This window comes from Trachemys scripta, chromosome 10, assembly GCF_013100865.1.
Source record: "Trachemys scripta elegans isolate TJP31775 chromosome 10, CAS_Tse_1.0, whole genome shotgun sequence".
Lineage (NCBI taxonomy): Eukaryota > Metazoa > Chordata > Testudines > Emydidae > Trachemys > Trachemys scripta.
The window spans coordinates 77,198,733-77,223,245 of record NC_048307.1 but is presented as its reverse complement, the minus strand read 5'-3'; the positions used below and the strand labels follow the sequence as shown (position 1 = coordinate 77,223,245).

Genomic DNA, 24,513 nt, shown 5'->3' with positions numbered 1-24,513 from the left:
TGAAGTCAGTATATTTGCCTTAATATTTATAAATACATCGGCTGACTTGGTGGAATATCATATGTAGTTCAGTGTATCCAGGCTTGCAGGGTGGAGACTATATCATATAGCCATTGTTGCTTTTCTCTATGTTATGATTCTCTGTGTTTTGCTTTATATAGCTTTATTCTTTATGCTTGTCCCCAAAACTCAATAAATACAATTTTAAAAACTTCAATCCACTTTAAATTGGACCCTGATGGAAGTTTTGCAGATATCCGTGTTTGGTCCTCACACTTTCAGAGATGAGAGAGCCATGTTCATTTCCCACAAGATAGCCCATAAATCGCTTATTTCCTCCTTCATTCTCTCCTGAATGTGGACTGAGCACATTAAGTTTTCAGTTTGATTTTTCTATAGTCCTTCCATTTTCAAGTCCGCTTGAGAGACTGTTTTTGACTCCTGATTTCCCCCCAGTTAGACTAGGAATTGCAGTTGCCTGTGAGTTTCTTATCACCTTAGGGAAGGCTCCCAGCAGTGAAGAGTGGATGGGAGGAGGATAGGGAAGCAAATACCTTGTATTTCTGCATGGCCTGGCACAGTCGAGCTGGCTTACTGCTGATTATGACAATGAGCAGCAGTGGCAGGGCTTTACTGTCAGAGAATGCTGCAGCAACATTATAGCCTCTTGCCATTAGTGTCATTATGCCCACAAGGACACAGCACAGAAATGGGGAAAGGGGTAAAAATCATCTATAGCGGAACCAAGATTTTTCCCTTTTCGTGTAAAAAGTTTTAAGAGTGAATCAATGGATCTCATTATGAGGTGTATTCTTCTCTCATGCACATGCATGTAAATCCCATGCATTTGGAGTGGCATTGCACATGCCAACCAAGAGGTGCATGTAAACCTCTTTGTGCCCAAAGTGAAGGGAAACTCCCACTGATAATACTGATATGATGCTTCATTCTGGGCTTCAAATAAATATAACCAACATTTCTACAGTCCCTTTCGCCCCAAGGATCCCAAAACACTCCAACCATTTATGGGCAGGAGTCATCTCACCCACCCCGCAACTAGAGCCATCTCGGGAGTGGAATATGCCGCTATAACAGTGCACAGGAAAAATGCTCAACAATTCAAGACAAATTGAAGTGGAACATTAGATTCGGGGGAGGGGGTTGGGGTTTTACTTTCTGAACCAAAATAGAATCTAACTGATATTTTGGGATCAGTAGCTAAACAGTTCACCTAGGACCTGATCCAATGTCAATGGAAGAACTTGGGAAAACTGATTTTAATGTGCACACAGCTTCTCATTTATAAAGTCTGTTTGGTTTCCCTGAAAAAGAAACTTACTGCCAAATAAGCCCATTTATTTTCTTCTTGTCCCACTGGAGACAGACCTCGCTGTGACACTACATCAAAGCAGTGTCATTTCAACTAAACTGTTTCCTCTGTTTATTTGTAACAGGCTCATTTCATTGCCCTGAGAAAAAGCCCTTCTTCAGGGGAAGCAGCAGAAACTGCTCACTTGATGGCACAGGCTGCAGTTGCCTCTAAACAATCAGAGCACAAGGGTGAGTGCCTTTTAAAGGTTATGAATGGTTACCATGCTGTCCTGCTTGTAGGAATGCACACTTCAGTAAACGCTGCACACTGGATCACAGTAGATTTAGTCCCTCTTGCACTGTTTGTTTCATTTTGCAGACTTTGTAGGACTGTGACGTTGTTTCTCAAGGCATACCGGATGCTTTTGATATGTATCACCCTCCACTTAATCCTTTGCCTTTTATGAGCAATAGCTAAATCGCAAGAGGGAGTTACAGAGGCAGCCTTGAAGCCACAGAAGATGTTCTAAACCGATGGCAGGCATTTGCCATTTCTTTCTAACGTGTGTATCCATCTTTTAAAATCATTAGTGAGCTGCAGCCACTGCTGTGATTGAACCAGTAAGTGTGCTGATTGCAATCTCTTTGCATTCCCTTGCTGGAAGTCTTACTTTGCAATTTGAAGTAGCCTCAAGCTATCAATCAGTGTGTGCAGCTGTAGCTATACAAATTTACTGTATCCAAAAGCGTGGGCACAGGGTTGTTGCGATCAAATTTTAAAAGCCTACCATTTATCCTTTTGGGACCCTGCCACTGAAAGTTTTTTGTCCTGATTTAGTATTTTGCTATTCTGTTGGGATTCTTTCAGTTCTATCAGTTAATAATGACCTAGTATTTATAGATTTGGTTCTCAACCAGGGGTACGCGTACCCCTGGGGGTACACAGAGGTCTTCCAGGGGGGTATGTGAACCCATTCTAGATATTTGCCTAGTTTTACAACAGGCTACATAAAAAGCACTAGCAAAGTCAGTACAAACTAAAATTTCATACAATGACTTGTTTATACTGCTCTATATACTATACACTGAAATATAAGTACACTATTTATATTCCAGTTGATTTATTTTATAATTATATGGTAAAAATGAGAAAGTAAGCAATTTTTCAGTAACAGTGAGCTGTGACACTTTTGTATTTTTACGTCTGATTTTGTAAGCAAGTCGTTTTTAAATGAGGTGAAACTTGGGATACACAAGACAAATCAGACTCCGGAAAGGGGTACGGTAGTCTGGAAAGGTTGAGAGCCATGGCTGTAGAGCAATTGCATGTTCCTTGCACTTGAAACATTTTCTACTTAATTTTCTGTAAACGCTGGATGCACACTAATCAGGTTGACATGTAAGGGCATCCACCCTGAACTCTGATTGGCTGAGAGTTCAAAACTGTCATTAAGGTACATTGATGGTGCCTCAAAGCCAGAAGCATTGAGACAGAGCTAGAAGCAAGAGGATTTGACTCCCAAGAGGGATGTTATTCAGTGAATCTGAAATTGACCCTGGTACAGAGAGCTCGGTACAAGGCTTTACATATCACTTAAGCCTCATGTTATAGCCATAAGTGCAACAGAGGAGCATAGAGCCATATTAGAGAGGTGAATTTCACCCAGAGGGAATTTTAAATGTGAGAATTTAGAACAGGGGTCGGCAACGTTGGCACGCAGCTCGCCAGGGTAAGCACCCTGGTGGGCCGGGCCAGTTTTATTTACCTGCTGACGCGGCAGGTTTGCTTGCCTGCACCGCTTCTCGCCACCCCCATTGGCCCGGGACGGCAAACCGCGGCCAGTGAGGGCCGCGATCGGCCGAACCTGCCGCGTCAGCAGGTAAATAAAACTGGCCCGGCCCACCAGGGTGCTTACCCTGGCGAGCCGCGTGCCGAACGTTGCCGACCCCTGATTTAGAACATGGGAACAGAAGTCTATTGTTCAGTTATTGTGAAGTGAAAGCAAGGAGATGTACGGAAGGTTTAGAAATGACCAGAGAGAACCAGGACCTTGCAATTTATAGAAAATACCTTTATAAGATTTCTGATGGAGCCTGAATGACTGAAACTGGCTCAGAGTAACAGATAGGGCCCCTACTCTAAGCCATACACTGACTATCCATTTCAAGCAGATCAGTTACATACAATGTGTGGGGAGAATATATTTTGAAATAAAATTACTTATGCTCAGTTTTTTAATGGTTTATAAAGTGTTGCTGGTAAGTATTCTCATGCATATTTTAAAAGGCTATTTCAGGTGACCAGAATGAGAAAAGCCATGCAAGACTTTGTGATGGCAGGTTTATAAAAGGAAAACAAATAGGAAGAACAAAAAACTCTTTCCAGCAGTTGTCAGCTATCCCAGCCCATATAATGGGCATTAGGAATATGTTCAGTGCTTCCTCATGACCCTGAATCAACAGGATTTAATCTGTTTGCAATTCCCTTGGAATGATCTACCTCAACCCTTAGTTGAAGACACCAATTATCCCCTGTAGGTTCAGCTATTATTTTAAATCACAAAGAAATTAAAGAGGCAGGAATGTATATTCCTCATGGGGAAAGCAAATTCCTGCAGTCTCATCCTGGTTTACGCACTAACCAAATTTGAATACTTGCATGCCCCATCAAGTCTTGCAGCCTTTGAGACATTTCCTTTTTTGTGTTTTTCTGCACATTTCTCGTTCAATTTTTAATTTTTTAATTTCTTGCTTGTAAAACTGAGTAAGAAACTATGACAGTGTTGTCATTAAAAGTTGAAATATTTTTCATTATACAGAGCAAAATAAAGAGCTCTTTCAGCCCCGTGGCCTCGATTCTTCCCTGCATCAGGGCTAAGACTAGTGCCAGAACTGAGGGGGCAGCAGTACTTCTCTCCTGGGACTGCCGGGCTGATTCTGTCCCCAACTCAAGTTTGGACATGCCTGAAGGCTGGCTTAACTTGTGCCATATCTTCAATATCTGGGGCATGCCCCCGCCTACCTTCATTCTGCTCCACCGTGCCCTCAGCTCTGAGGAGGCTCCCTGTGTTGGGGTTATTTCCCAGGTGTACTTTACAGCTGCCTTTTAATTGTGGCCCTTTAATCTCTAGGGAGGAGGGACACCACCAGACACGCTCAAGTTGCTGCTTTGAATGTGGGCATGGAATCCAAAAGCTGGTTAAGCTACCAACATTTTATGATTAAAAAAAGTTCTAGCTACAGATTACTAGTCAGCCCTTCTCTGAGCAAAATACAATTATGAAATTATCCATGTAAAGATTTCTTAAGTGCCTTAACTTCTTGGAACTGTTTACAAATATGAATGAAAAAAAGAGTAACAAAAGCGACTGCTCTTGTTTCAGCCAGATTACCCTTTTCTTCTTAGGCAGAGTGAGGAAAGGGGGAGAAAATAACCAAATACTGAACAGATAAATGTGCTTTAGATCGTGTCCTGAAGCTCACGGGTCCTGAGTTCTGGCGAACAACCACTTCCAAAGGTGAGAGCCCTGTGCTGAGAGAGTTTTGCTGACAGTCATAAAAAAAAAATCAGTTATAAGATCTAGCAATCAGAATGCTCTGGCTGATCTAAATTAATGTGATGGAATATGGAGAGGTGATCTCACAGATCCCAGACCATTGAAGACTTTCAAGATTGTAATTAAAATTTTGAATTGCACCCAAAAGCAATCGAGTTGCCAATGCATACTTGAGCATAGGTGGACTAATAACTCCTCTCACTCAGAAGGCGCCATCTTTCTTAGCTGAAACTTCCAGCTGTTTTTCAAGAATAGCCTAACAATTTCATATGGTGGCTGTCTAGCTTGGATGTGACAAAGGCATGGATGCCCATTGTGAGGTCATTTATCTCAGCCCTCACCTACATCACTATGACACTTTATATTTTTGTTCTAAAATACTCTAAGAAAATAAAACTCAAATAAAATAAAATAGAAAACTTGCCAGAGCCTGTGGACTATAGTTTACTTTTATAATTCCATGGCAGATAAAATATCGTTTCAAATTTTACATCCTCTACTGGGTACATGCTTTTTGAAGTCACCTGCTTCATATAAGAAGAACCTATCAAAGGAACAGCTACATAATAGGAATTTTAAGCCTGTTTCCTCAGAACACCCCATCTATGTACAGAGTCTAGGGAGGGAAAAAATTGCTCAGTGCCCACTTCAATTCGTTTCCACTCTATTGGCCTGCACAGTGATACTAACCTGGCTAGCCTGCCAGTGCAACCAGTGTCAAACTTTATACTAACACTTCTCCCCAGCACTGAAAGGCATTCAAGATATTTGCGTTTTGTTTATAGCTTTTTCCATAAATGATATTCAAATAAAATAGCTTTTGGGACAAAGTGTACTTCAATGTAAACCTTCAAAGGCTGATAGCAAAAACAGAGCTGCACACAGGCAGCCTTGTTTGGAATTGTTTCCCTCTTCACTTTGCAATGCTTGAGTCCCTTCCAGGCTGTGTTCTTTAAAGAGTATTTGGCTATAGAGTCTGCGCATCACTGCAGACATGAGGCAGAGAGACTTTTCTTTAACTATGCCATTCCTTCCAAGCATGCAGTTGCCACAGTTTAGTAAAAAGCTAACATCACAAAAACGTATCTGCAGATTTGAGTCACGCTAAGTATTACTTCAGGATAGGTTCTATTTATTGTACGCTTTCAGATTTTAAACGTATGTAGATCTATAATATATCAAAGGTGCTCTGCTTAGGTATGGCCGTACTTTCCACTTAGTATGGTATAAATTATGTCTTTAACAAAATATGATATAAATTTATACACATTTATAATTAATCTAATGCTGATGCATTGCACTTATATAGCACTTTTCCTCCAAGAATCAAAAAGCACTTCATAAACACTCTCGTGCCAGTATTTAGCCTTAGTTGGAGTTTACCACTAGCTTTAGGTTGCATTCCCAAGCAACCAGACTCCAAGAAGACCCACTCCTGGCGTGCTGGGGGCCGCTACCGGCCTCACACCATCCACGGGAACCTCTTAATGGTTTCACGACGGGACTGGGTCTTCTTGGAGTCGGGTTGCTTGGGAATGCAGCCCAAAGCTGGTGGTAAACTCCATCTAAGGCTAAATACTGGCACGAGACGGATAGTCAACAAGTACCATAAGGGAAAGTTGAAAAGAACTTTGAAGAGAGAGTTCAAGAGGACGTGAAACCATTAAGAGGTCCCCGAGGACGGTGTGAGGCCGGTAGCCTCAGTTAGTGAAATTGAAGGCAGAGCAGTTCACTTATTTGCCCATTGTTACACAGTGAGTCAGTGACAGAGATGGGATTTTACAGCCCCAGATTACATGCTGTGTAAAATTTAACATATATTTAAATTTAGACTTTCCCCAGTTTGTAACTGACCCTATTGCCAAACAACATCAGTGAAAGAACATCTCTATTTTATCATGTGTTGATAAACAACTCCCAACTAAATAGGTCACAAAGTGGAATAGCCTGCACATACTTTATTCATGAAGTGTTCATTGCCCTTTTTTTGTGAATTTACTTTGTGGTAGGTTCACATATGTAACCTCGGCCCGCGCCACTTCCCACAGCCCCCATTGGCCTGGAGCGGCGAACCGCGGCCAGTGGGAGCTGCAATAGGCGGAACCTGCGGACACGGCAGGTAAACAAACTGGCCCGGCCCGCCAGGGTCTTTCTCTGAACAAGTGGCGGACCGGCTTTGAGAACCACTGCTTTAGAACAGCTGTGGGAATACACAACAGATACAGGTCCTGAATGAAACAGCCTTGGGAAACAGACCTGAATGTGGTGATTGTGCCATGTTGCAGCACTAAACTAAACTAAATGTAGTCCTCTTTCAAACAGGACTATGTTAACGTGGACTAGATATCTTTTAGTTTGCACCAACAGGGTCCACCTGGGGCAGTTAGAGTGCAACTTCTTGATGCGCTCTGCAGTTCACACACCCATAGTTTGCACTGTGGCACAGTGTAGACAAGCCCTAAACCTCATAACCATGTATCAACTAGCTTATTGAACAGTGTTGCTGTTTACAGTGTGTTGCAGTTGTAGTCACAGTGAACTGCATGAGTTGCACTTCCCTTCCTTTTGCATACCTCCTGAACAAAATGGGAGGAGGGCAGAGAGGCTGAACTCCTTAAATTAACCTTGTAATAACTAATGACTATGGGAGTGATATTAAAATAGCTGCTACTCAGGATGCCAATTACAGACTGGTCCAAATGCCAGAGGTTAAGAAAGTGAGCCAGTGCCCTATGGAAGATTAGATATCAGATAACTGATGAATCAAGAACAGATTTTAATGTTAGTAACAGGACATCTGGCATTCACTACAATTCTATTGTCCAATGATGAATTTAGACCAAATTCCATATTGATTGGCCTTATTCTTAGTAAGAGAATAGGTGCAAGCTGTCAGACGTGCACAGATTCCAGATTTGTGTCAGTGCATATGGTACTTTATGTGCAAAGAAGAGACACGCTTACAGCCCTTTCTTCAGCCATCCCTCCAAAATGTGTCCTTCTATGTCTAAGTACTTTTGTGAAATTCTTAGACTGGGGAGGGAAAAGCCACATGTGTTTGTTGAAGTAGATGTTGTAACATAGCACATAAAAGCAGAGGACCCAATCCTAACGTCCTGATACAGGCAAAATTTCCAGTGACACAAGGGATCAGGCCCATAGAAACCAGAAGTGAAAAAATACAAATGTATTCTCTAACTGGACAGTTATTGTGCATTTAGAGCCAAGGAACAGATAATTTAGGGAGGGAGAATTTCTCTGGCTTTCCCCCTACAAATAAATCACTTCCTCTCTTCTTTCTTGCACAAAAGCCCTTTTAAAGTAATGTTCCTAGGCAGAAATAATAAATGAGCAGCAAACGTATTTTTCTAATGGAAATCCAAAAGGAAATTTCATGAGCACCTTTAAAAATATTTATGTTTGTACAAGTAATTGTGCTTCAATTGTCATAGAAGTTATCATACAAACTAACAAAAGTAGGAAATTAAAGCATTACTTAGAAATCATTTACTTAAAATGAAGAGTTCCTTACCTCTGGTATAACACTCATTATTTATTATTGTTAAAACTTAAAAGCCTTTTTTGCACAGCTAATAAGAATGGCCATACTGGGTCAGACCAGTATCCTGTCTTCCGATAGTGGCCAATGCCAGGTGCCCCAGAGGGAATGAACAGAACAGGTAATCATCAAGTGATCCATTCCCTGTTGCTCAATATAGAACAATCATTTACAGTTTTAAATCTAGGCAGTTGCTCCATATTTTACTCTTCTAAACATCTGCATCATATTTCATTTAGATTTCTAATAGCGCTGGTTGAAAACATTGAATAATCTGTTGTGAAATTTTTGACTGAAAATTTTGATGAAAAATCAGATTTTGAAAAATTTAGACCAGCTCTTGAGTCTAACCTTATTTACTTTACATACAACAATAGTTTAGTTATATATTATAGACTTATAGAAAGAGACCTTCTAAAAACGTTAAAATGCATTACTGGCATGAGAAACCTTAAATGAGAGTGAATAAATGAAGACTCGGCACACCACTTCTGAAAGGTTGCCGACCCCTGGGCTAGATGGACCACTGAGCTGACTCAATATGGCCGTTCTTCTGTTCTTAGGCTATTTGCATCAGTAAATTTCTCAGCATGGCTTGAGGGCTCTGCAATCCGGCCCTGAGAGAGTAATATAGGTTAATGACCTCCAGTTTCAAGTATATGTTAAATTTATTTAGATCTGGCTGAGAAGTATTTTCAAGAGAGCATAAATGCTTTTAAAGAAGCTGAAGGGATGGAGAGTGCTAAATGCCTTGGAGCTGTGGATGATTTCTGTCAGTTTCTTATAGCCACTGGACAGCAGGAGGTAAGGAATTTTGGAAGATCACTCTGTCTTTATCCATTGACACACGTTATAAGTAGTGGGGGGAGTGTGTTTGTTGTTTGTAACTGTAATAAAGAGAAGTGATTTTCATTGTTAAATAACAACAAACAGAAGTTATCTTATATCTTATAGCAGCTGATGTTGTTCTCCTTCCCTGACCTGTTTTTAATTTTTTTTGGCCATTTTTTCCTTTCACAGAGAGCAGCAATAGTGCTGAAAGGATCATTAGAAGCTAAAATATCCCTATGTGGGGATCTCAGCCTGGAAGTAGCAGAGACATACTGGCTCCTAGGAGGAACAGAACTGGCACAAGGACACACACATTTGGCATACAAGAAACTTAAGAAGGTAAAACCATAAGCTTATGAATAGGCCAGGATAAATGACATTTGTTTATACTGGTAAGTTATGCCCTGGCAAAACTTTCTTTGGCAAGCTGAAGCCTCTTTGTACTGTGATATGCGTGAACAAATATAGCGCCCTCTAACTTAGTGTAGGGGAACTGACCTGCACAGAGTAGCAGCAGAATTAGGGCAGTGCAAAGGTAAGCATTAAGCCACTCTCACACATCCATCCCTGGCTCGCACACTGTGCAGTTTGGTCCCATTACACAGGATCTGACCCTAACACCTGCACTTTATATCTCAAGGAGAAAGTTAGGCTTTTAGCTCTGCTGTCTAGTATCATGCAATGTTTAATTCATGCCTTACTTTGTCAGCACTTACTAAAACTTTGCTGTAGTAAGAAATGTATATTCTCCTGAGAGGGTCCTCTGCATCCTTATGAACCTTCGCACATTCCCCTCTTTTCCACCCCCCTCCTTTGAGTGTCAGTACTGAGGCTACCAGTTCTCTGTTAGACTCAGACAGTCTTTGAAATCCATTCCTTCTTTCTCAGATGCTGGTGATGCAAGGAATTCTTCTTCCTCTCTGCCCCAGCAAGCAGAAGTTTTTGTCTGGGTTTATATTTTTAATCTCGAATAACCACTGCTACAAAGAATTTTTAATTGCAGTAAAGTAAACTAAAATACGGATGTGTGCCTGTGTATATCAGTATTTGCCTTCCAGAATCGTTGTTCTACTTTTATTCTGCTAGAAGCACATCATAAAAAGGAGAAACACAGGTTGCGTTTTTAAGGGCTTGATCATATACTTGTGTAACCCCTTTGGGGTTTAGAGAGCATGGCCCCTTTAAAGCTTTTTCCTAAGGGGGAGGGGGAGAGTAAGAAAAAAAGGAGGGAAACTCCAGGGGGCAGCGCTGGAGCTCCAAGGAGAGGGAGAGGCAGCCTGGAAAAGTGAAGGAGTGAGAACCTGCCTGAAGCCTGGGAAGGACAGGGCCAATCGGGTCCACCCCAGGACAGGAGCCAGGAGGAGCACTGTGCCAGGGAGGAATCGCCCGAGAAGGACAGGCAGGAGCTGGACCCAGTATCACGGCTGCCCAGAGCTCATGGGGCTGTGAGTACTGGAGCTTGGGACTCTGCATTGGGAACAAGGAGGGAGGCTGTAGCTAGTTAAGTGGGGAGGTGGTCGCTCTGTGTGGCTTTGCAGAGAGCGGCAGAAGAGGGCACCAGAGGGGTTTGTTGGGGGAAAGTTCACTGGCGCCGAAGACGACCAGGAGCACCCAAGACTCACCACTAGACTGGAACTTTGCTCAGGACTCCTGAACTCCGTGTGCAGACACATTGCTCGGTGTCTGCCCTTCCAGACTATGCTACCACTGGGCCCGTGGGGCCTTGGCTTGGATGCAACCCTGTTCTACTGCTCCCCCTATATTTCCCCTTGTTTTTCTCCTCTCATCCCTCTGTAAATAAATATTTCCCTTGTTATATCCATTGTACTTTTCCTGTGGGTGGGTGTGTGTGTTCACTCTGGGGGGTTGGAACAGGTGCCCCTGGGGTGGAAGGGATTTCTCCTGCTGCATTCAGGAGAGGGGGGGGAGGGATAGCTCAGTGGTTTGAGCATTGGCCTGCTAAACCCAGGGTTGTGAGTTCAATCCTTGAGGGGGCCACTTGGGGATCTGGGGCAAAATCAGTACTTGGTCCTGCTAGTGAAGGCAGGGGGCTGGACTCAATGACCTTTCAAGGTCCCTTCCAGTTCTAGGAGATGGGATATCTCCATTAATTTCTTTCTATTTCTATTCCTGCACGCGCCTTCTCTTGGCCAGAGCTGCCTGCAGAGCAGACTCCATATTGGCCACGAGGGCGCTAAAGTTATACTTGTTGAAGTCAATGACAAAATTCCCATTTACTTTAATACTGCAGGATCAGGGCTTAAATGCATTAAACTCAGTCATTCTTTACAAATGTTTAAAGAAGCATCCATGCTGCATTAAAATCAATACTAAGAAAAAGACATTGATATCTAGGACATTATCACCTCAAAATTTAGGCAGATGTCCCAAAAAAGGATTCTATGAAACAGTTCTGTTTGGGATTAGAAAATTAATGGGATGATTTTAACACATTGCCCATTTCTAAATTTCACAGGAAAATTTCATACATGATGGAAAAACTAGTAGTTATTTTGTAGTGCAGAACATACATTTCAAACATGGAAAACCAAATACGCTATTAACATGCTTTGGGATGTATGCTAGCGAAGCAGGTGTTTTTAATGATTTCCCTATACTCGATGCATACCTAGAAAAGGTGGCCTCTTATTTCACAAATGCAGTTTTCACCCTGCCATTTCCAGGCACAAATTCATGCACATGCAATTGATATCCCTTAAAGCATTAAGCAACCTAGTAGTTCCCCCAAATTAGATGGATTTTGTGACACTAGTTGCAGCTGTAGTTATTTGCAGTAGTTAAAATGCAGGAATAAAATAGGCCAAGTGAAGGATCATTAAAAACAGGCACTATGTGTTTTATTACATGTAACTTTAAGAAGTACATTGATTTACATACCATGAATTTTGTTTTTAGGGAGAAGGGTAAGGAATTAGTGTTCTTGTCTACTTTAATGATAAATCCTACTCTTAAGATAAAATGACCTTATAAATACCTTTCATAGACATTAAAAGAAATATCTTATGACTTTGTGAAAGCACATTCAGCTATTTTACCTAGTTATAGAAACCTCTAGCAGCTTAAAGAAACTGGAATTATAATATTGTGTGGTTAAGGCTGACTCTAATTTTAAAGAGTAATATACAAGGTTACAACAGAATAATTCTTTCATACCACAATACTCAGAAGCTGGATATTTTCCTGTGCTCTCTTGGATAATGGTTTGCTGCTATTGGCCTGATTGGAAAAAAAACAACATATTAAACAATACGACTTTTAGAGACCGATTTCTCAATCCAATGGGCAATTTAAAAATGTTTGATTATTGTAAGTAAATATCATGCTTGTGAAGGTGCTGAAGTTTCAAAACAATGGAAAATTATAACCTCCTCATTCACTGAGCAGGTACAGTCAGGCAGTAGAAATATCAGCTTCCCACAGTGCTCTTCCAGTGTGTCCCAGCTCAGAGCTAAAAGTTAGCTCACTCTCTGTGTCCATTCAGTTAATGACCTTACTGCTAAAACTGCCATACAGTACTGTTTTCTATAAAGTAAACATTTTCTGCTAGAAACTTGACTAAGGCAAATTCATTTAACATAGGCCACCAAATAGAGAGGTGTTAACAGCCCAGACTAGATTTAAACTGTTAACCTACATTTAAAATGTTTCACTACCAAACACGGTTTATGTATTTTTTCCACTTTGGATTCTTTAGTAATTAGTGAAAGCAGCCCCATTAAAACATTAAGGGCTGGGTTTTCCAATAATTGAAGCCCATGGTCTATGTGTATTTGCATATCTACATAGTATACGCAAGCCATTTGTGTACATAAAGGAGCAAATAACTCATTAATGCATGCAATTTCTGTGACTGTGCACAGACTGTGCATAAATGGGCACCCACCATCGGCCTCAACTTTCTGAAAATTAGGTCCAAAGGATGAAAAGGTATAAATCTGTTAAATTCCTTTCAAGAAACAAGAACTAATGGCTGGTTTTAGATAATAATACTTTACACTCATAAAGTGACTTTCATCCGAGGATCTCAAAGCAACTTACAAAGGTAGTTACGTACCTTTCCCTCCATGTTACAGATGGAGAAACTGACAGAGGTGAGTGATTTGCCCAAAAGTCTCTTTACAGTCTATCCTCTATTTTAGCTGCTAGACTGTGCCAACTCCCTTATAATTTACTCTGCATTCCTTTTGTGTACTTCTCCTTTTTTAATCTTTAATCAAAAAAGGTACTATAGACGTGAGCTAGCAGACAACATGCAGGCTATAGTTACGACCCCATTCTGGTATAGCAACAACTCACAACAAAAATCATCTACAGTTAAGTCTAAACCTTTGCAATTGCCCAATTTAGTATTTGGAATGTGTGAGGCCAGCAGCCTCTTAGTGGGGCTTGTTGTTGCAGGCTACTTTCGCTGCGTTCTGTGTTCTGCTGTTTGTATCACAACAGCAGCTGCAGCAGCAGAGTTCCCAGCTTAACTACATGGAATCCATTTAAAACAGAAGCTTTTCCAGATGTAGCATTCCCTGTGCTGAGGGGTCTGTCTGGTACATGGGTCTAAAAACAAATCAGAAGGTGAGATTATATTATGTAGTACAATGTAACATAATTCAATAATCAGGTGAAGGAGCTAGCCTGAATTGAGAAATATGGAAGGGCTCTGTCGGACTTCAGCTGAAAAGAGAGAGTCAGACATTTTTGTATCATAAAGTCCCTTTTTCACCTTAAGGCAAATAAAGCTCTAAACAAGTTTTTGCATGTTGTATAAGACTTGCTAATAATCTAGGTCAGTGTTTCCCAAACTTGGGACGCCGCTTGTGTAGGGAAAGCCCCTGGCGGGCTGGGCTGATTTGTTTACCTGCCGCGTCCGCAGGTCCGGCCGATCGTGGCTCCCACTGGCCGCAGTTCGCTGCTCCAGGCCCATGGGAGCTGCTGGAAGCGGCGGCCAGTATGTCCCTCGGCCCATGCCGCTTCCAGCAGCTCCCATNCACTATTCAGGAAAGCTGAATAAATATTTGAGTTGGCAGATTCAGTGTGTTCAGGGATACTTCCTTTTGAGCATACGCTCCTATTATGGAGACTAGAAAGTCCACAAGAAAGGTACTAATAAGGTTTTAATGCAAACGGTGCTTTGTTAACCTATCAGCCTAAACACTAAATTTTCTTAAGTTTTCTTCAGAGAATCTTTAATGAGAGGGATTGAAATGAGCTGGCCCATGTTGTCTCACTGAATTGTACTTCCTCCTGGTGGCTGAATACTGTGCGCCAGAAAGTTTTAATTTTAAAAAATTAATTCTCTAGCCTTTATGGCTGCGAAGGAAATCTGCAAAATGTGAACCAGAAGAAAGCCATGAAGTGATGTCTCCTGAGAGCCTGCAACAGGAGCTCTAAGAAAAGTAAAACTGCCCATTCATCTCAGTGGTGTGTATAATATACTACAACAATATAGATCGCAGTGTGCTGCCAAAGATACAGGCACTGATTAAAATTCCATTAGCAATAAGAAATAACCTGTTTCTTGCCAGCACTCCTCTACGTCAGACTCTTTCAGGTTTTGACTCTGAAGCCTGATGATAACGATGTTGACATTTAAATTGTCAACTGTTTCAGTACTGACCACAGTACCCAAGAAAGGAGTGAGATGATCTTATCATGAAGATCAGCATAATCTACTGCAGAGGTTGGCAACGTTTGGCACGCGGCTCGCCAGGGTAAGCACCCTGGCGGGCCGGGCCAGTTTTAATTACCTGGTGATGCGGCAGGTTCGGCCGATCGCAGCCCCCACTGGCCGCAGTTCACCGTCCCAGGCAAATGGGGGCAGTGAGAAGCAGCACGGGCGAGCGATGTGCTGGCCACGGCTTCTCGCTGCCCCCATTGGCCCGGGACGGCGAACCGCGATCGGCCGAACCCGCCACGTCAGCAGGTAAATAAAACTGGCCCGGCCCGCCAGGGTGCTTACCCTGGCGAGCTGTGTGCCGAACGTTGCCGACCCCTGCTTTAAATCTTAGACCAACCCACTTAATAAATCACCATTTACAATAAAATTCATCAACTTATTTATTGTATGTACAAGTAAGAATTTCATAGTACTGACTGATCACAGGAACAGAACATAAACTATTCCTATGCATATTCCATATCAAATAGAATATATGCTATAGGAACCCATAAAGTTTAATTGTTTCTCAGCTCAGAAAATTTATAAAAATTACACTAGTAAAGACCGATATTCGTGACATCTTAGATGACTATTTGGACTTGCTCTCATCATATTTAATGTAGGATGTGTGCCTACAATACATCAATTTACAGCATAGTGTTATAGCATAGTGTCCTTTAGTATACGGTACTTTATCTGAGATGAAGAAAATAGAGTGCAGACAGAAGTATGATTTTTTAAGTTGACCATTTTCCTTTAATTCCAAGTCTTTGACAAAATATGCTAACTTCACTGAGTGAAATACTAGCTTTAGGCTGCTGAATCCAAAAACAGTTACCATGTCAGTAACTTGAAACAATCTGTTGGTGTCATTGGTGTCTTTTACCATGACGCTTGTCAGTGCCAAAAGTGTTCCACATCTTTAAGGTTATTATTACATGTCACTACTATTTTTATTAACCTTACTTCATTATGTGTTCTGGGTTTGTAACTAATGGCACATTCCTGTAGCCAGTGGCATAGCTGTGGGTGGTGAAGGAAGGATCTAAGTGTCTGTTTCAGTCTTTCCTATCTGACATATTGAGGTCTTCAGCTTTTCAAAACATCTCACTTTAGCTGTGTTTCAGCTAGTTTTATTAGTGAAGGAAGGAACATTCCCTGTGTTACCAGCGGTGTGTGAGTAGATGTATGTTTGTGTGATATTTATTTTTATAGTTCCGATTTTTTTTCTTACTCTAGTCCAGACTTCTCAAACATTAATTAGATCAGGGAATGATTAAAATTAAAAAAACACTGTAGTGCTACAGTTATTCAGTTAACATAAAATCATACTTGCAATGTCTCTGTGATCTCCACTTGAAGGTTAGGTCCTTGTAAATACATTTTTAAAAAAATATGGTGCATTTAAAATTAAACCTTGACCTTTAGAGCTTTAGACCTTTAGAGCTGGCTGAAAGCATTCTGATTTCTTCCCCCTGAGGGAACAAGATCTATTTTTGTATGAAGTATCATTAGTCTTTAAAACATGGATATCTGAAGACCCACTTCAGCTTGTAACTAGCTAGCTGACAACAACAAACTTTAAGGATAATTTTGGACAGTGTCTTATTAAAACACAAAACAACTGTGTTATTAAAGCTTGCTGTTAGCAGGAAATACCTGTTTCTCTGATCCTCTGTCTTCTGCTTAAGAGGACAAAACAAAAATGGTAAGCTCTTTGGCACAGGGACCAGTTTATCTTATGTGTTTGTACAGCACCTAGCACATGGTGGGTACCACCAGAAAACATAAATAATCATATTTTTTGTGAGAATTTGTTTTTTCTCACTGTTCTGCAAGAAAACAGCTATTTGTCTGAATTTCCAATGCACATTTTTTTTAATTAATGTTTTAATATTTTCAAGGGCTAATCCAATGACTACATGAGTTCAGATTACTGTATACAGATTAGAGATGCACCAAATGAACAGAATAAATAAAAACCAGCCAGAACCTTTCCTCCACCATGCAAACCAAATGCAATTTTTATTTTTAGGTACAAAACAGTTTGATTCAGATTATTTTTAAATTTTAGTCTGTTGTTCCTGGTTTTGGCTGGAAACTCTTTAGGGTTTTAGAGTAATTGCTGTAGATCCCTATTAGTTTCACCCCTGTTAAATTATGTAAGACTTTGCCATAAATACAATTTGTTTTCCCAGGAACAGAATGCAACATAAACCATGAGCTAAATTCTCCACTCAACCATATGCAAGTGGTTTTCTTTAAGGTGAATGTGAACTCTTATTTTCATTGTTGGCTAAATGAATACCGCTATAACACACACACACACCACTATATAATCACAGTTTATACAATTAAAAAAATAATTTTGTGCTTAGTAATCCAATAGCAAATATAAATAGTTATCTTCACCACCCTCCCTCTTCATTTCACAGCGCCAGTGGAAGTGGCTTTCTGAAACCCAGGAATATGACAAATTAGTCTTGTTCTTATTTAATTTGATGGGTAATTATTTTGTAATATGATTAAAATGTTCTGTAAGATATCTGTCTTTATTTGTATAAATAAATGTGTTTGTTTTTCCTAGCTTGGCTTTTTTGATCAAAATATTTTGGATCAGATTCTGATGGTATTACGTATCTTATTAAATTATGTTTTGCAGTGCCTGTACCTTCAGCCCCTCTTATATGGCACCCACAACAAAAGGACTGTTGCAACCCAGGAGGCCATTGACTTGTCAAAGTGAGTGAGTTTTCAGTCTTCTTGGCTGATCTTCCTTTTATATGCTGTTACATTCTGTGTTTCTCTGCACGTCTCAGAGATATTTGGGCCGTAGAGCTCACAGAAATGTCTGATGGAAAGGAAAGATGACCCACACTGTTGGAAAGTTCACAGGGCAACAGTTTGTTGAATATAACACTCTAGTTTAAGGATAACTCTTCAGACTTTCACAGCAGTGATCTGACCACGCCCTACAGAGATTTTGAGATGTGCCACCACCACCGCTTAGATTAATCAGAGCAGCAAATAAAATTCAGAGGAGGATAGATTCCCTTTCACCTTCATTCCCACCCCACTCCAAAAAACGAATTAGCAACACTGGCAGTGTAGTTCACGTATTAGGTCCCTACATCTAATAGACATCATCTACATCATCACAGTCCTAAAACTGTTGCTCAACATCTTCCTTGGTCACTAACTGAGAAGATGTTGCCATAAGTAATCATGTAGCATCCCCTCTCTCTCAGAGAATGACAAATTGAGCCATTACAGAAATCAAGTAAAAGCCAGGATTAGGAGAACAACAATCCATTGAAAGCATCAGTTCCCAATTATAAAAAGTGTTTGGCTCTATGGATGAGCTGAGTATTTCAAGATATGCAGTGCTTACCGGGGCTGTTAATCATTCATATTTTGTAAATTAAGTGGTGAATAGTGGGACTTGACAATGACCTTTGATTTACAACACCCTTCCTTTTTTCAGGGCCCCAGATGTAGCAACAAAACAGAGACGATCAGATAAAAAAGACTACCATACTGTACTATTGTGCAACAGTACTCCATAGTGGGAAGGCCCAAAGCCTATATATATATATATATATATATATATGACAGGTTTCTCATGTTTACTTCTGAAGACTGAACCTGTATCTGCAAGTATCTGTCATGCAGAACTGAAATTTGTTATTGGATTAAATACTGAATGTAAAGCAAACTTTCATGGGGATAGATTACTTACCTTAATGGATACAGAAAAAAAATTGAGAGGTGAATGCTATTTTTAATTTTTATACTCTTGGATCATAGTGTTTTAAGATCATGTAATAACAGTCTCTTCTGTTTTCTCTCTTGTGAAAGAAAATTTTTTTTTCCTGTTTGGAAATACAAAACTGCCTCACTAATAACATAAATTTACATCAAAAATAAGATTCAGGCAGGTATTGCTGTTTCTGCACTGCACGCTTATAGTTTCTTGAACAAATCTGGATTTTAATTTTTTCTATTTAGTCTATTCATAAGGGCACCCTATTACCTTGATAGCTATGCACCATTAACTGCATTGTGCAAAAATTGTTAAAATCTTTTTGTTTGGTTGGTTAAACACAATAGGGTATGAGTTAGGAAAATAACCCCACCCCCAAAAAAGTTGACAATAGGATAAGGTATTTTTTTCTTGTTTTTAAAGAAGTCTTTCTTTTGTATCAGATATGTGTAACTTTAAGCAAGTTCTGCCATGTGAAGAACATCTAGGGTTCATTTGATCTCAGGACTCTTCCTCCTGCTGGCAAATGATGCCATAGCTGAAGTGTGCTTGCTTTCAGGCTGAAAAGTACCAGCTGCTGCTACCCACAGCACAATTCGGAAGGGAAAAACTAAAAAAATAGGGTCAGCTACACAATGAACTTGCATGAATAATTGCAGATCATATCATTTAAAGATTTCACTTTCTAATCTAGTGGTTGTGGGGTTCAGTGCTTACATCTGTTCTCATATTTGGCTGTAGGGATTTTTATGCTGCAGGAAGAATACAGGTTCATCCCTGGTAATTTTTGGACCATTTAAAAAGAATTTTGGATATAAAGATGTGTGTATCTCTGGTAAGGTGGTACCTTCAAGAGTTCAGTACTTTATGGAAAGAGTAGTTTCCATGGAATCATTTGATGTTAGCATAACTGAGAACCATGTTAAATCTAGGAATTAAGATAGGGTGACGAGACAGCAAGTGTGAAAAACCAGGACAGAGGGTGAGGAGTAATAGGAGCCTATATAAGAAAAAGACCCAAAAAATCTGGACTGTCCCTATAAAATTGGGACATCTGGTCACCCTAAATTAAGAGCTTAAACAATGTGCTGAAGAAACAACCCAAAGTGATGGCCCTCTCATTATTCAGAGAGATGCCTGGGGTTACAGCTCTGATTCACAGTACCTTTAGGGAGAGTCACTCAGAAGAGGAGACTAAAACCTCAATTAGCAGTTTAGGGAATACTGTCCATTAATTATAAAATGAAGGCCGAATACATGCTTCTGGTCTGAATCTTTGGTTTCAGTGAGACCATTCAACTACTTCCATGTCACCATTTACCAGAAAGCACCAGTCCTATTCTTTTGCAAGAACTGAAGAGCTTTATATTTTTCTTAACTTAAACTCAGCAAAGCTGGCTGGTGTTGCTAAATAAATTTTCCTCCTTCATGTCATAAATGACCACTACACATTTTCTTTATGGTTTGAGCATTGGCCTGCTAAACACAGGGTTGTGAGTTCAATCCCTGAGGGGGCCACTTAGGGGATCTGGGGCAAAATCAGTACTTGGTCCTGCTAGTGAAGGCAGGGGGCTGGACTCGATGACCTTTTGGTATCCCTTCCAGTTCTTTGAGATAAAGGAAGGACACATGTGACTTGGCCAGAGGGCTAAACCACAACCACGCAGCAGCTTGCCTTGCTGAGATCCAGGAAGAAAGGCAGGGCATGCGGTGAGAGGCAGAAAGGAGGCATTGGACCTGGAATCAGCTAGTCCCCAGAGCAACCAGGAGGAGGTGCACTAGCCCTGAGCAGACCCCATGACAGAATGGCATAATTCAGCCAAATCTTAGAGCAGCAGGAAAACTATGGTTCTCCTGTCCACTCCAACCACTTCGGGTTTATAAATGCCCTGCCCCTTCTGCACCCTGCTGCTAAGAAGGCACCTCAGCCACTCCAACCATGCTGGTTAAATGAGTCAAGGAATAACTGGTTGCTGTGTTTTTACTCTGTCCCTGCCACCACAGTGATACCAGCACTTCATAATCCAGAATGAAAGAATGTGTTCTTTGAACTGAAAGGGGCTCATGGATTTGAACATACAGAGAGGCCTCAAAGCATGAGACATGAAAACTTGGATTTCCTTTTCCTTTGCTGATGGAGATTTATAAATACCAAGCAGAGGGCGAAGGGGAAGGAGGAGAAAGAAGCATGTACACAGTCTTTTTCATTGTTTAATACTGAATGTGAAAAAAGTGCAAAAATCATGAAACCACAACAGCAATGCAGACTGCATCGTAAATGACCATACCACAAGATGCCTGCAAAGTCTCACAGCTGACATCAACAAACCCTGCTTCAACATGTCTACAGCCTTTTAAACACCTGCTATAGCAAACACCAATCTGTACAGAGCTGTAGCTCTCTCATATATCTCTTCTTACACATATATACTCCATTTTATTTGCTTTCAAATCCAAAAGTGTACATGTTTAAAGATTATTATAGTCCCCCACTTCTGAGGTAAACTACCTCAAGCATATAAATACAAACTTCTACTGAATAAAACTAGTAGTTACATTAACAAAATTCTATTTGTTAAATTCAAACTCAGCAATTACCTTATTTGTATTTAATGAAAAAAACAGCAGCAAAGTTTCTATGAGTAAGCTTCAACAGTGTGTGCTGATTGAGGCCATGTTATCAATCCTTCCAGCTCCACGCTATCAATACAATAATTACACACAAAGCTGTTAAATAGGGCGTGTCAGTAACATACAACCCTCAGAGTAGTAGGTTATATTGCTCTGGCTAGGAATAGAAGCATGTGAATTAAGACCTGGATTCTGCTACCACAGTGGTTTTCAACTTTTTTTAGGGGTTCACAACTGAAAATTTTTGAATGGAGGTGCGGATCCCTTTGGAAATCTTTGACATAGTCTGCAGACCCCAGGTTAAAAACCAGAGTTCTATGATAACGACACCCTTTCATGGACCCCTTAGACAGTCTGCAGCCCTCCAGGGGTTCATAGACCATAGGTTTAAAATAGGGTGACCAGATGTCCCGATTTTATAGGGACAGTCCCAATTTTGGGGTCTTCTTCTTGTATAGGATCCTATTACCCCCCACCCCGTCCTGATTTTTCACACTTGCTGTCTGGTCACCCTAGTTGAAAACCACTGTGCTAACACATCCAGATGGAGGTGGAATATGCACAGATCAAATTGCAACATCAGGGCCCAAGTCACTACCTCTTTGTTTCCTGGAAGAGTCATTACCCGAAGGTGGTTGTCGTGCAAAAAATAAAATAGATCTGTGGCTCTTTCCCCGTTTTCAATAATACTGAAGGTGATGACATAATGGGATTCAAATGGAGAATATGCTGCTTGCACAGTCTTCTTCAAGACTTATATCCTTCTTTCATTAAACCTAGTTTTTATGGCTTGAGGGAACTCATCCATTGGAATGACTTCATGTTACTGTTCTTTTCCAATTCGTTGGGACAAACCTAAACTCTTCAAGCAGCAGATTAAAATTCTGATTCAATCTAGAATTAAAGCACTTAAATTTATGGAACAAACCTTTTCTTCTCCAAACAACTAAAGCAACCAATAACAACAAATACATCTCAATATGACCTACTACATCTGATAAGTTAATGCTGTTAAAGGACATTTTAAAGAGCAGCTGGTGCTTCCTTGGAAACGTTTTATTTAGAAACAATACTGATATGGTCTCTTTTTTTCCTTCTCCTTTAGTACTATGGACATCTGTATAAAACAGGAATTTATGATTCATTTACTCCTTGCTGGTTTTTCCTTCACACAATGTCCTAATTCTCTGAACAATGGAAGAGAAATACAATCTAGCATCAGTAGAATTGTTTCTAAATAAAATAGGTCTCAAAGTTTTCCATGAGGCATCAATAAATGCGGTTGATATTATTGGCCCTCTTATTTGTGACAGGAGAAGACATATTCTGCAGGTATCCTTATGTCTATTTTAAGAGAGCTTTTTTTTTTAAGTTTCAACTTCAAACCAAATATGCAGAAAACTAAAGCTGATACTTTTCAAGCCTGTGTGCCTAAAATTAGATACCTAAATTATGTTTAAGTAAATATTTTATTAAAATTCTATCAAAGTATGAAATTACATGTCTAACTGAGCAACCATGTTTGAAAAATTTTGCCTAACTCCCATACAGGAATTTTTTTAAATCTAAAAATGCATTATTTTGTTAGAATTTTTTTTTTAACCCAGTTCCAGAGAAGATCTACTAAGGCAATGGAATTTTAAGCTGTTCTTGGAGCTGTAATCATTCATGAGCCCCTTATCAGTCAATGGTAGCAAAAGTATGTTTTACAGGAGCATATATGAATAATTCTGACAAATATATCTGTTATGTGATTAAGAACATAAAATAAATGTAGCATGCACACCTTGGATGCATCTGCACTACTCAACTTCATATGTGTTTCCAGCACTAGGGCCACTGCTCCCTCTCTTCCAAGCTCAGAGAACTCCATCAGTGCTGGAAAACTGATACAAAATTTTGCAGTGCAGACAAGGCCCTATACTTAAACCTTGAAATGCTGATAATTACTTGAAGATACCTGGTATAGTCTCAATCTTTGTAATGAAGGCAGATTCTAATACACTAGTTTGTCTCATATGAAAAGTAGGTTAAGATGTTAAACTACACGTCATTTATCTCCACTTCACATTTAAGTCAGTACTGCAAAGTAGCAGTCAGTTTTATAAAATCTAGCTTCTACTGATACGAAAGAAACTGAGAAGTTAATGAAGGCCACACCACAATAAAATAATTTAGTTGGATTGTAATTTGAATTAAACACACACAAACTATGTTTAAGTAACATTGCGCTTGTGACCAAAACCAAACCACAAGAAAGGAATTCAGAGTTAAAGGCTAATAGTCTGGCACTATAGGGCTGTCTGGGTTTAACACGTGATTCTACTTTCAGAGCATGTGTGTATAAAAATGGCAGCTTCTTATTCCATATATCTAACTCACTGTGTATATTCAGAGGTGTGTCTGCAACAAAAGCCATGCATGGGCTAGCCTCCGGAGCTAGCTTAAATCCAGCTAGCACAGGTAACAGTAGCAGTGAAGAGAGCACAGTACAGGCTTCAGCACAGGTACTACAAGTTCGGCAGAGACCCTGGGTGGGTACTCACCTGCGCTGAAGCCCACTACTGTTATGTTAACAGGCTAGCGGGATTCAAGCTAGCTCAAGGTTAGCCCTTGCACAGCTTTTGCTGAGTAGGCGTACCTAGAGTCAGATCTTTTTACTGTCAACAATAAATTTTTGTTCCTCTTTTTGCTCCTGTTAGCACTGCGGGGCTAGTACAGCTACCGGAGAAAGAGCTGGATGCTCTAATGGACTGGGCACCAAAGAATTAACTCAATTCTAATTGCAGGACTGAAATATGATCCTCAGTTACACACTTGAGCAAACCCAATAAAAACAATGGCATTTCAAGTGCTGTAACTGAAGGTAGAGTGTGGCCCGAGAAAATCTATTACTGGTGATAAGAAGTCACAAAGAACCCAGAGGCGTGACTTTCAGATCCTAGGTTGAATACATAGTTAAAAAAAAAACACCACATCTTTTTAAACAGCGAAAGGTTGATCTGGAAACTGAGACGCAATGAACATGGAAGCCATCAATGCCATTTTTTCAGTCACTTGTCAGAGAAGAACCACACTTGAGCTAATCCCACTGTGCCAAGGCATTATACCATATGGTATATGCCATCCCACTCACCTTAGGCATTTGCAATACCTAACATCAGAACAGTACTATATACTGAGATTA

At 40.3% G+C, this 24,513-nt stretch overlaps 1 protein-coding gene across 1 annotated transcript in view; it reads left to right on the top strand.

The window, feature by feature from the left end:
- Positions 1–18,551, top strand: part of TTC23 (tetratricopeptide repeat domain 23) — a 28,737-nt gene extending 10,186 nt beyond the window's left edge. The window contains exons 3-7 of the mRNA XM_034784901.1: positions 1,455–1,560; positions 9,104–9,231; positions 9,448–9,597; positions 17,595–17,674; positions 18,417–18,551. Coding sequence (XP_034640792.1) covers positions 1,455–1,560; positions 9,104–9,231; positions 9,448–9,597; positions 17,595–17,674; positions 18,417–18,498 — 546 coding nt within the window. The 3' untranslated portion in view covers positions 18,499–18,551. The remainder of the gene's footprint in view (positions 1–1,454; positions 1,561–9,103; positions 9,232–9,447; positions 9,598–17,594; positions 17,675–18,416) is intronic.
- Positions 18,552–24,513: the final 5,962 nt, after the last annotated feature.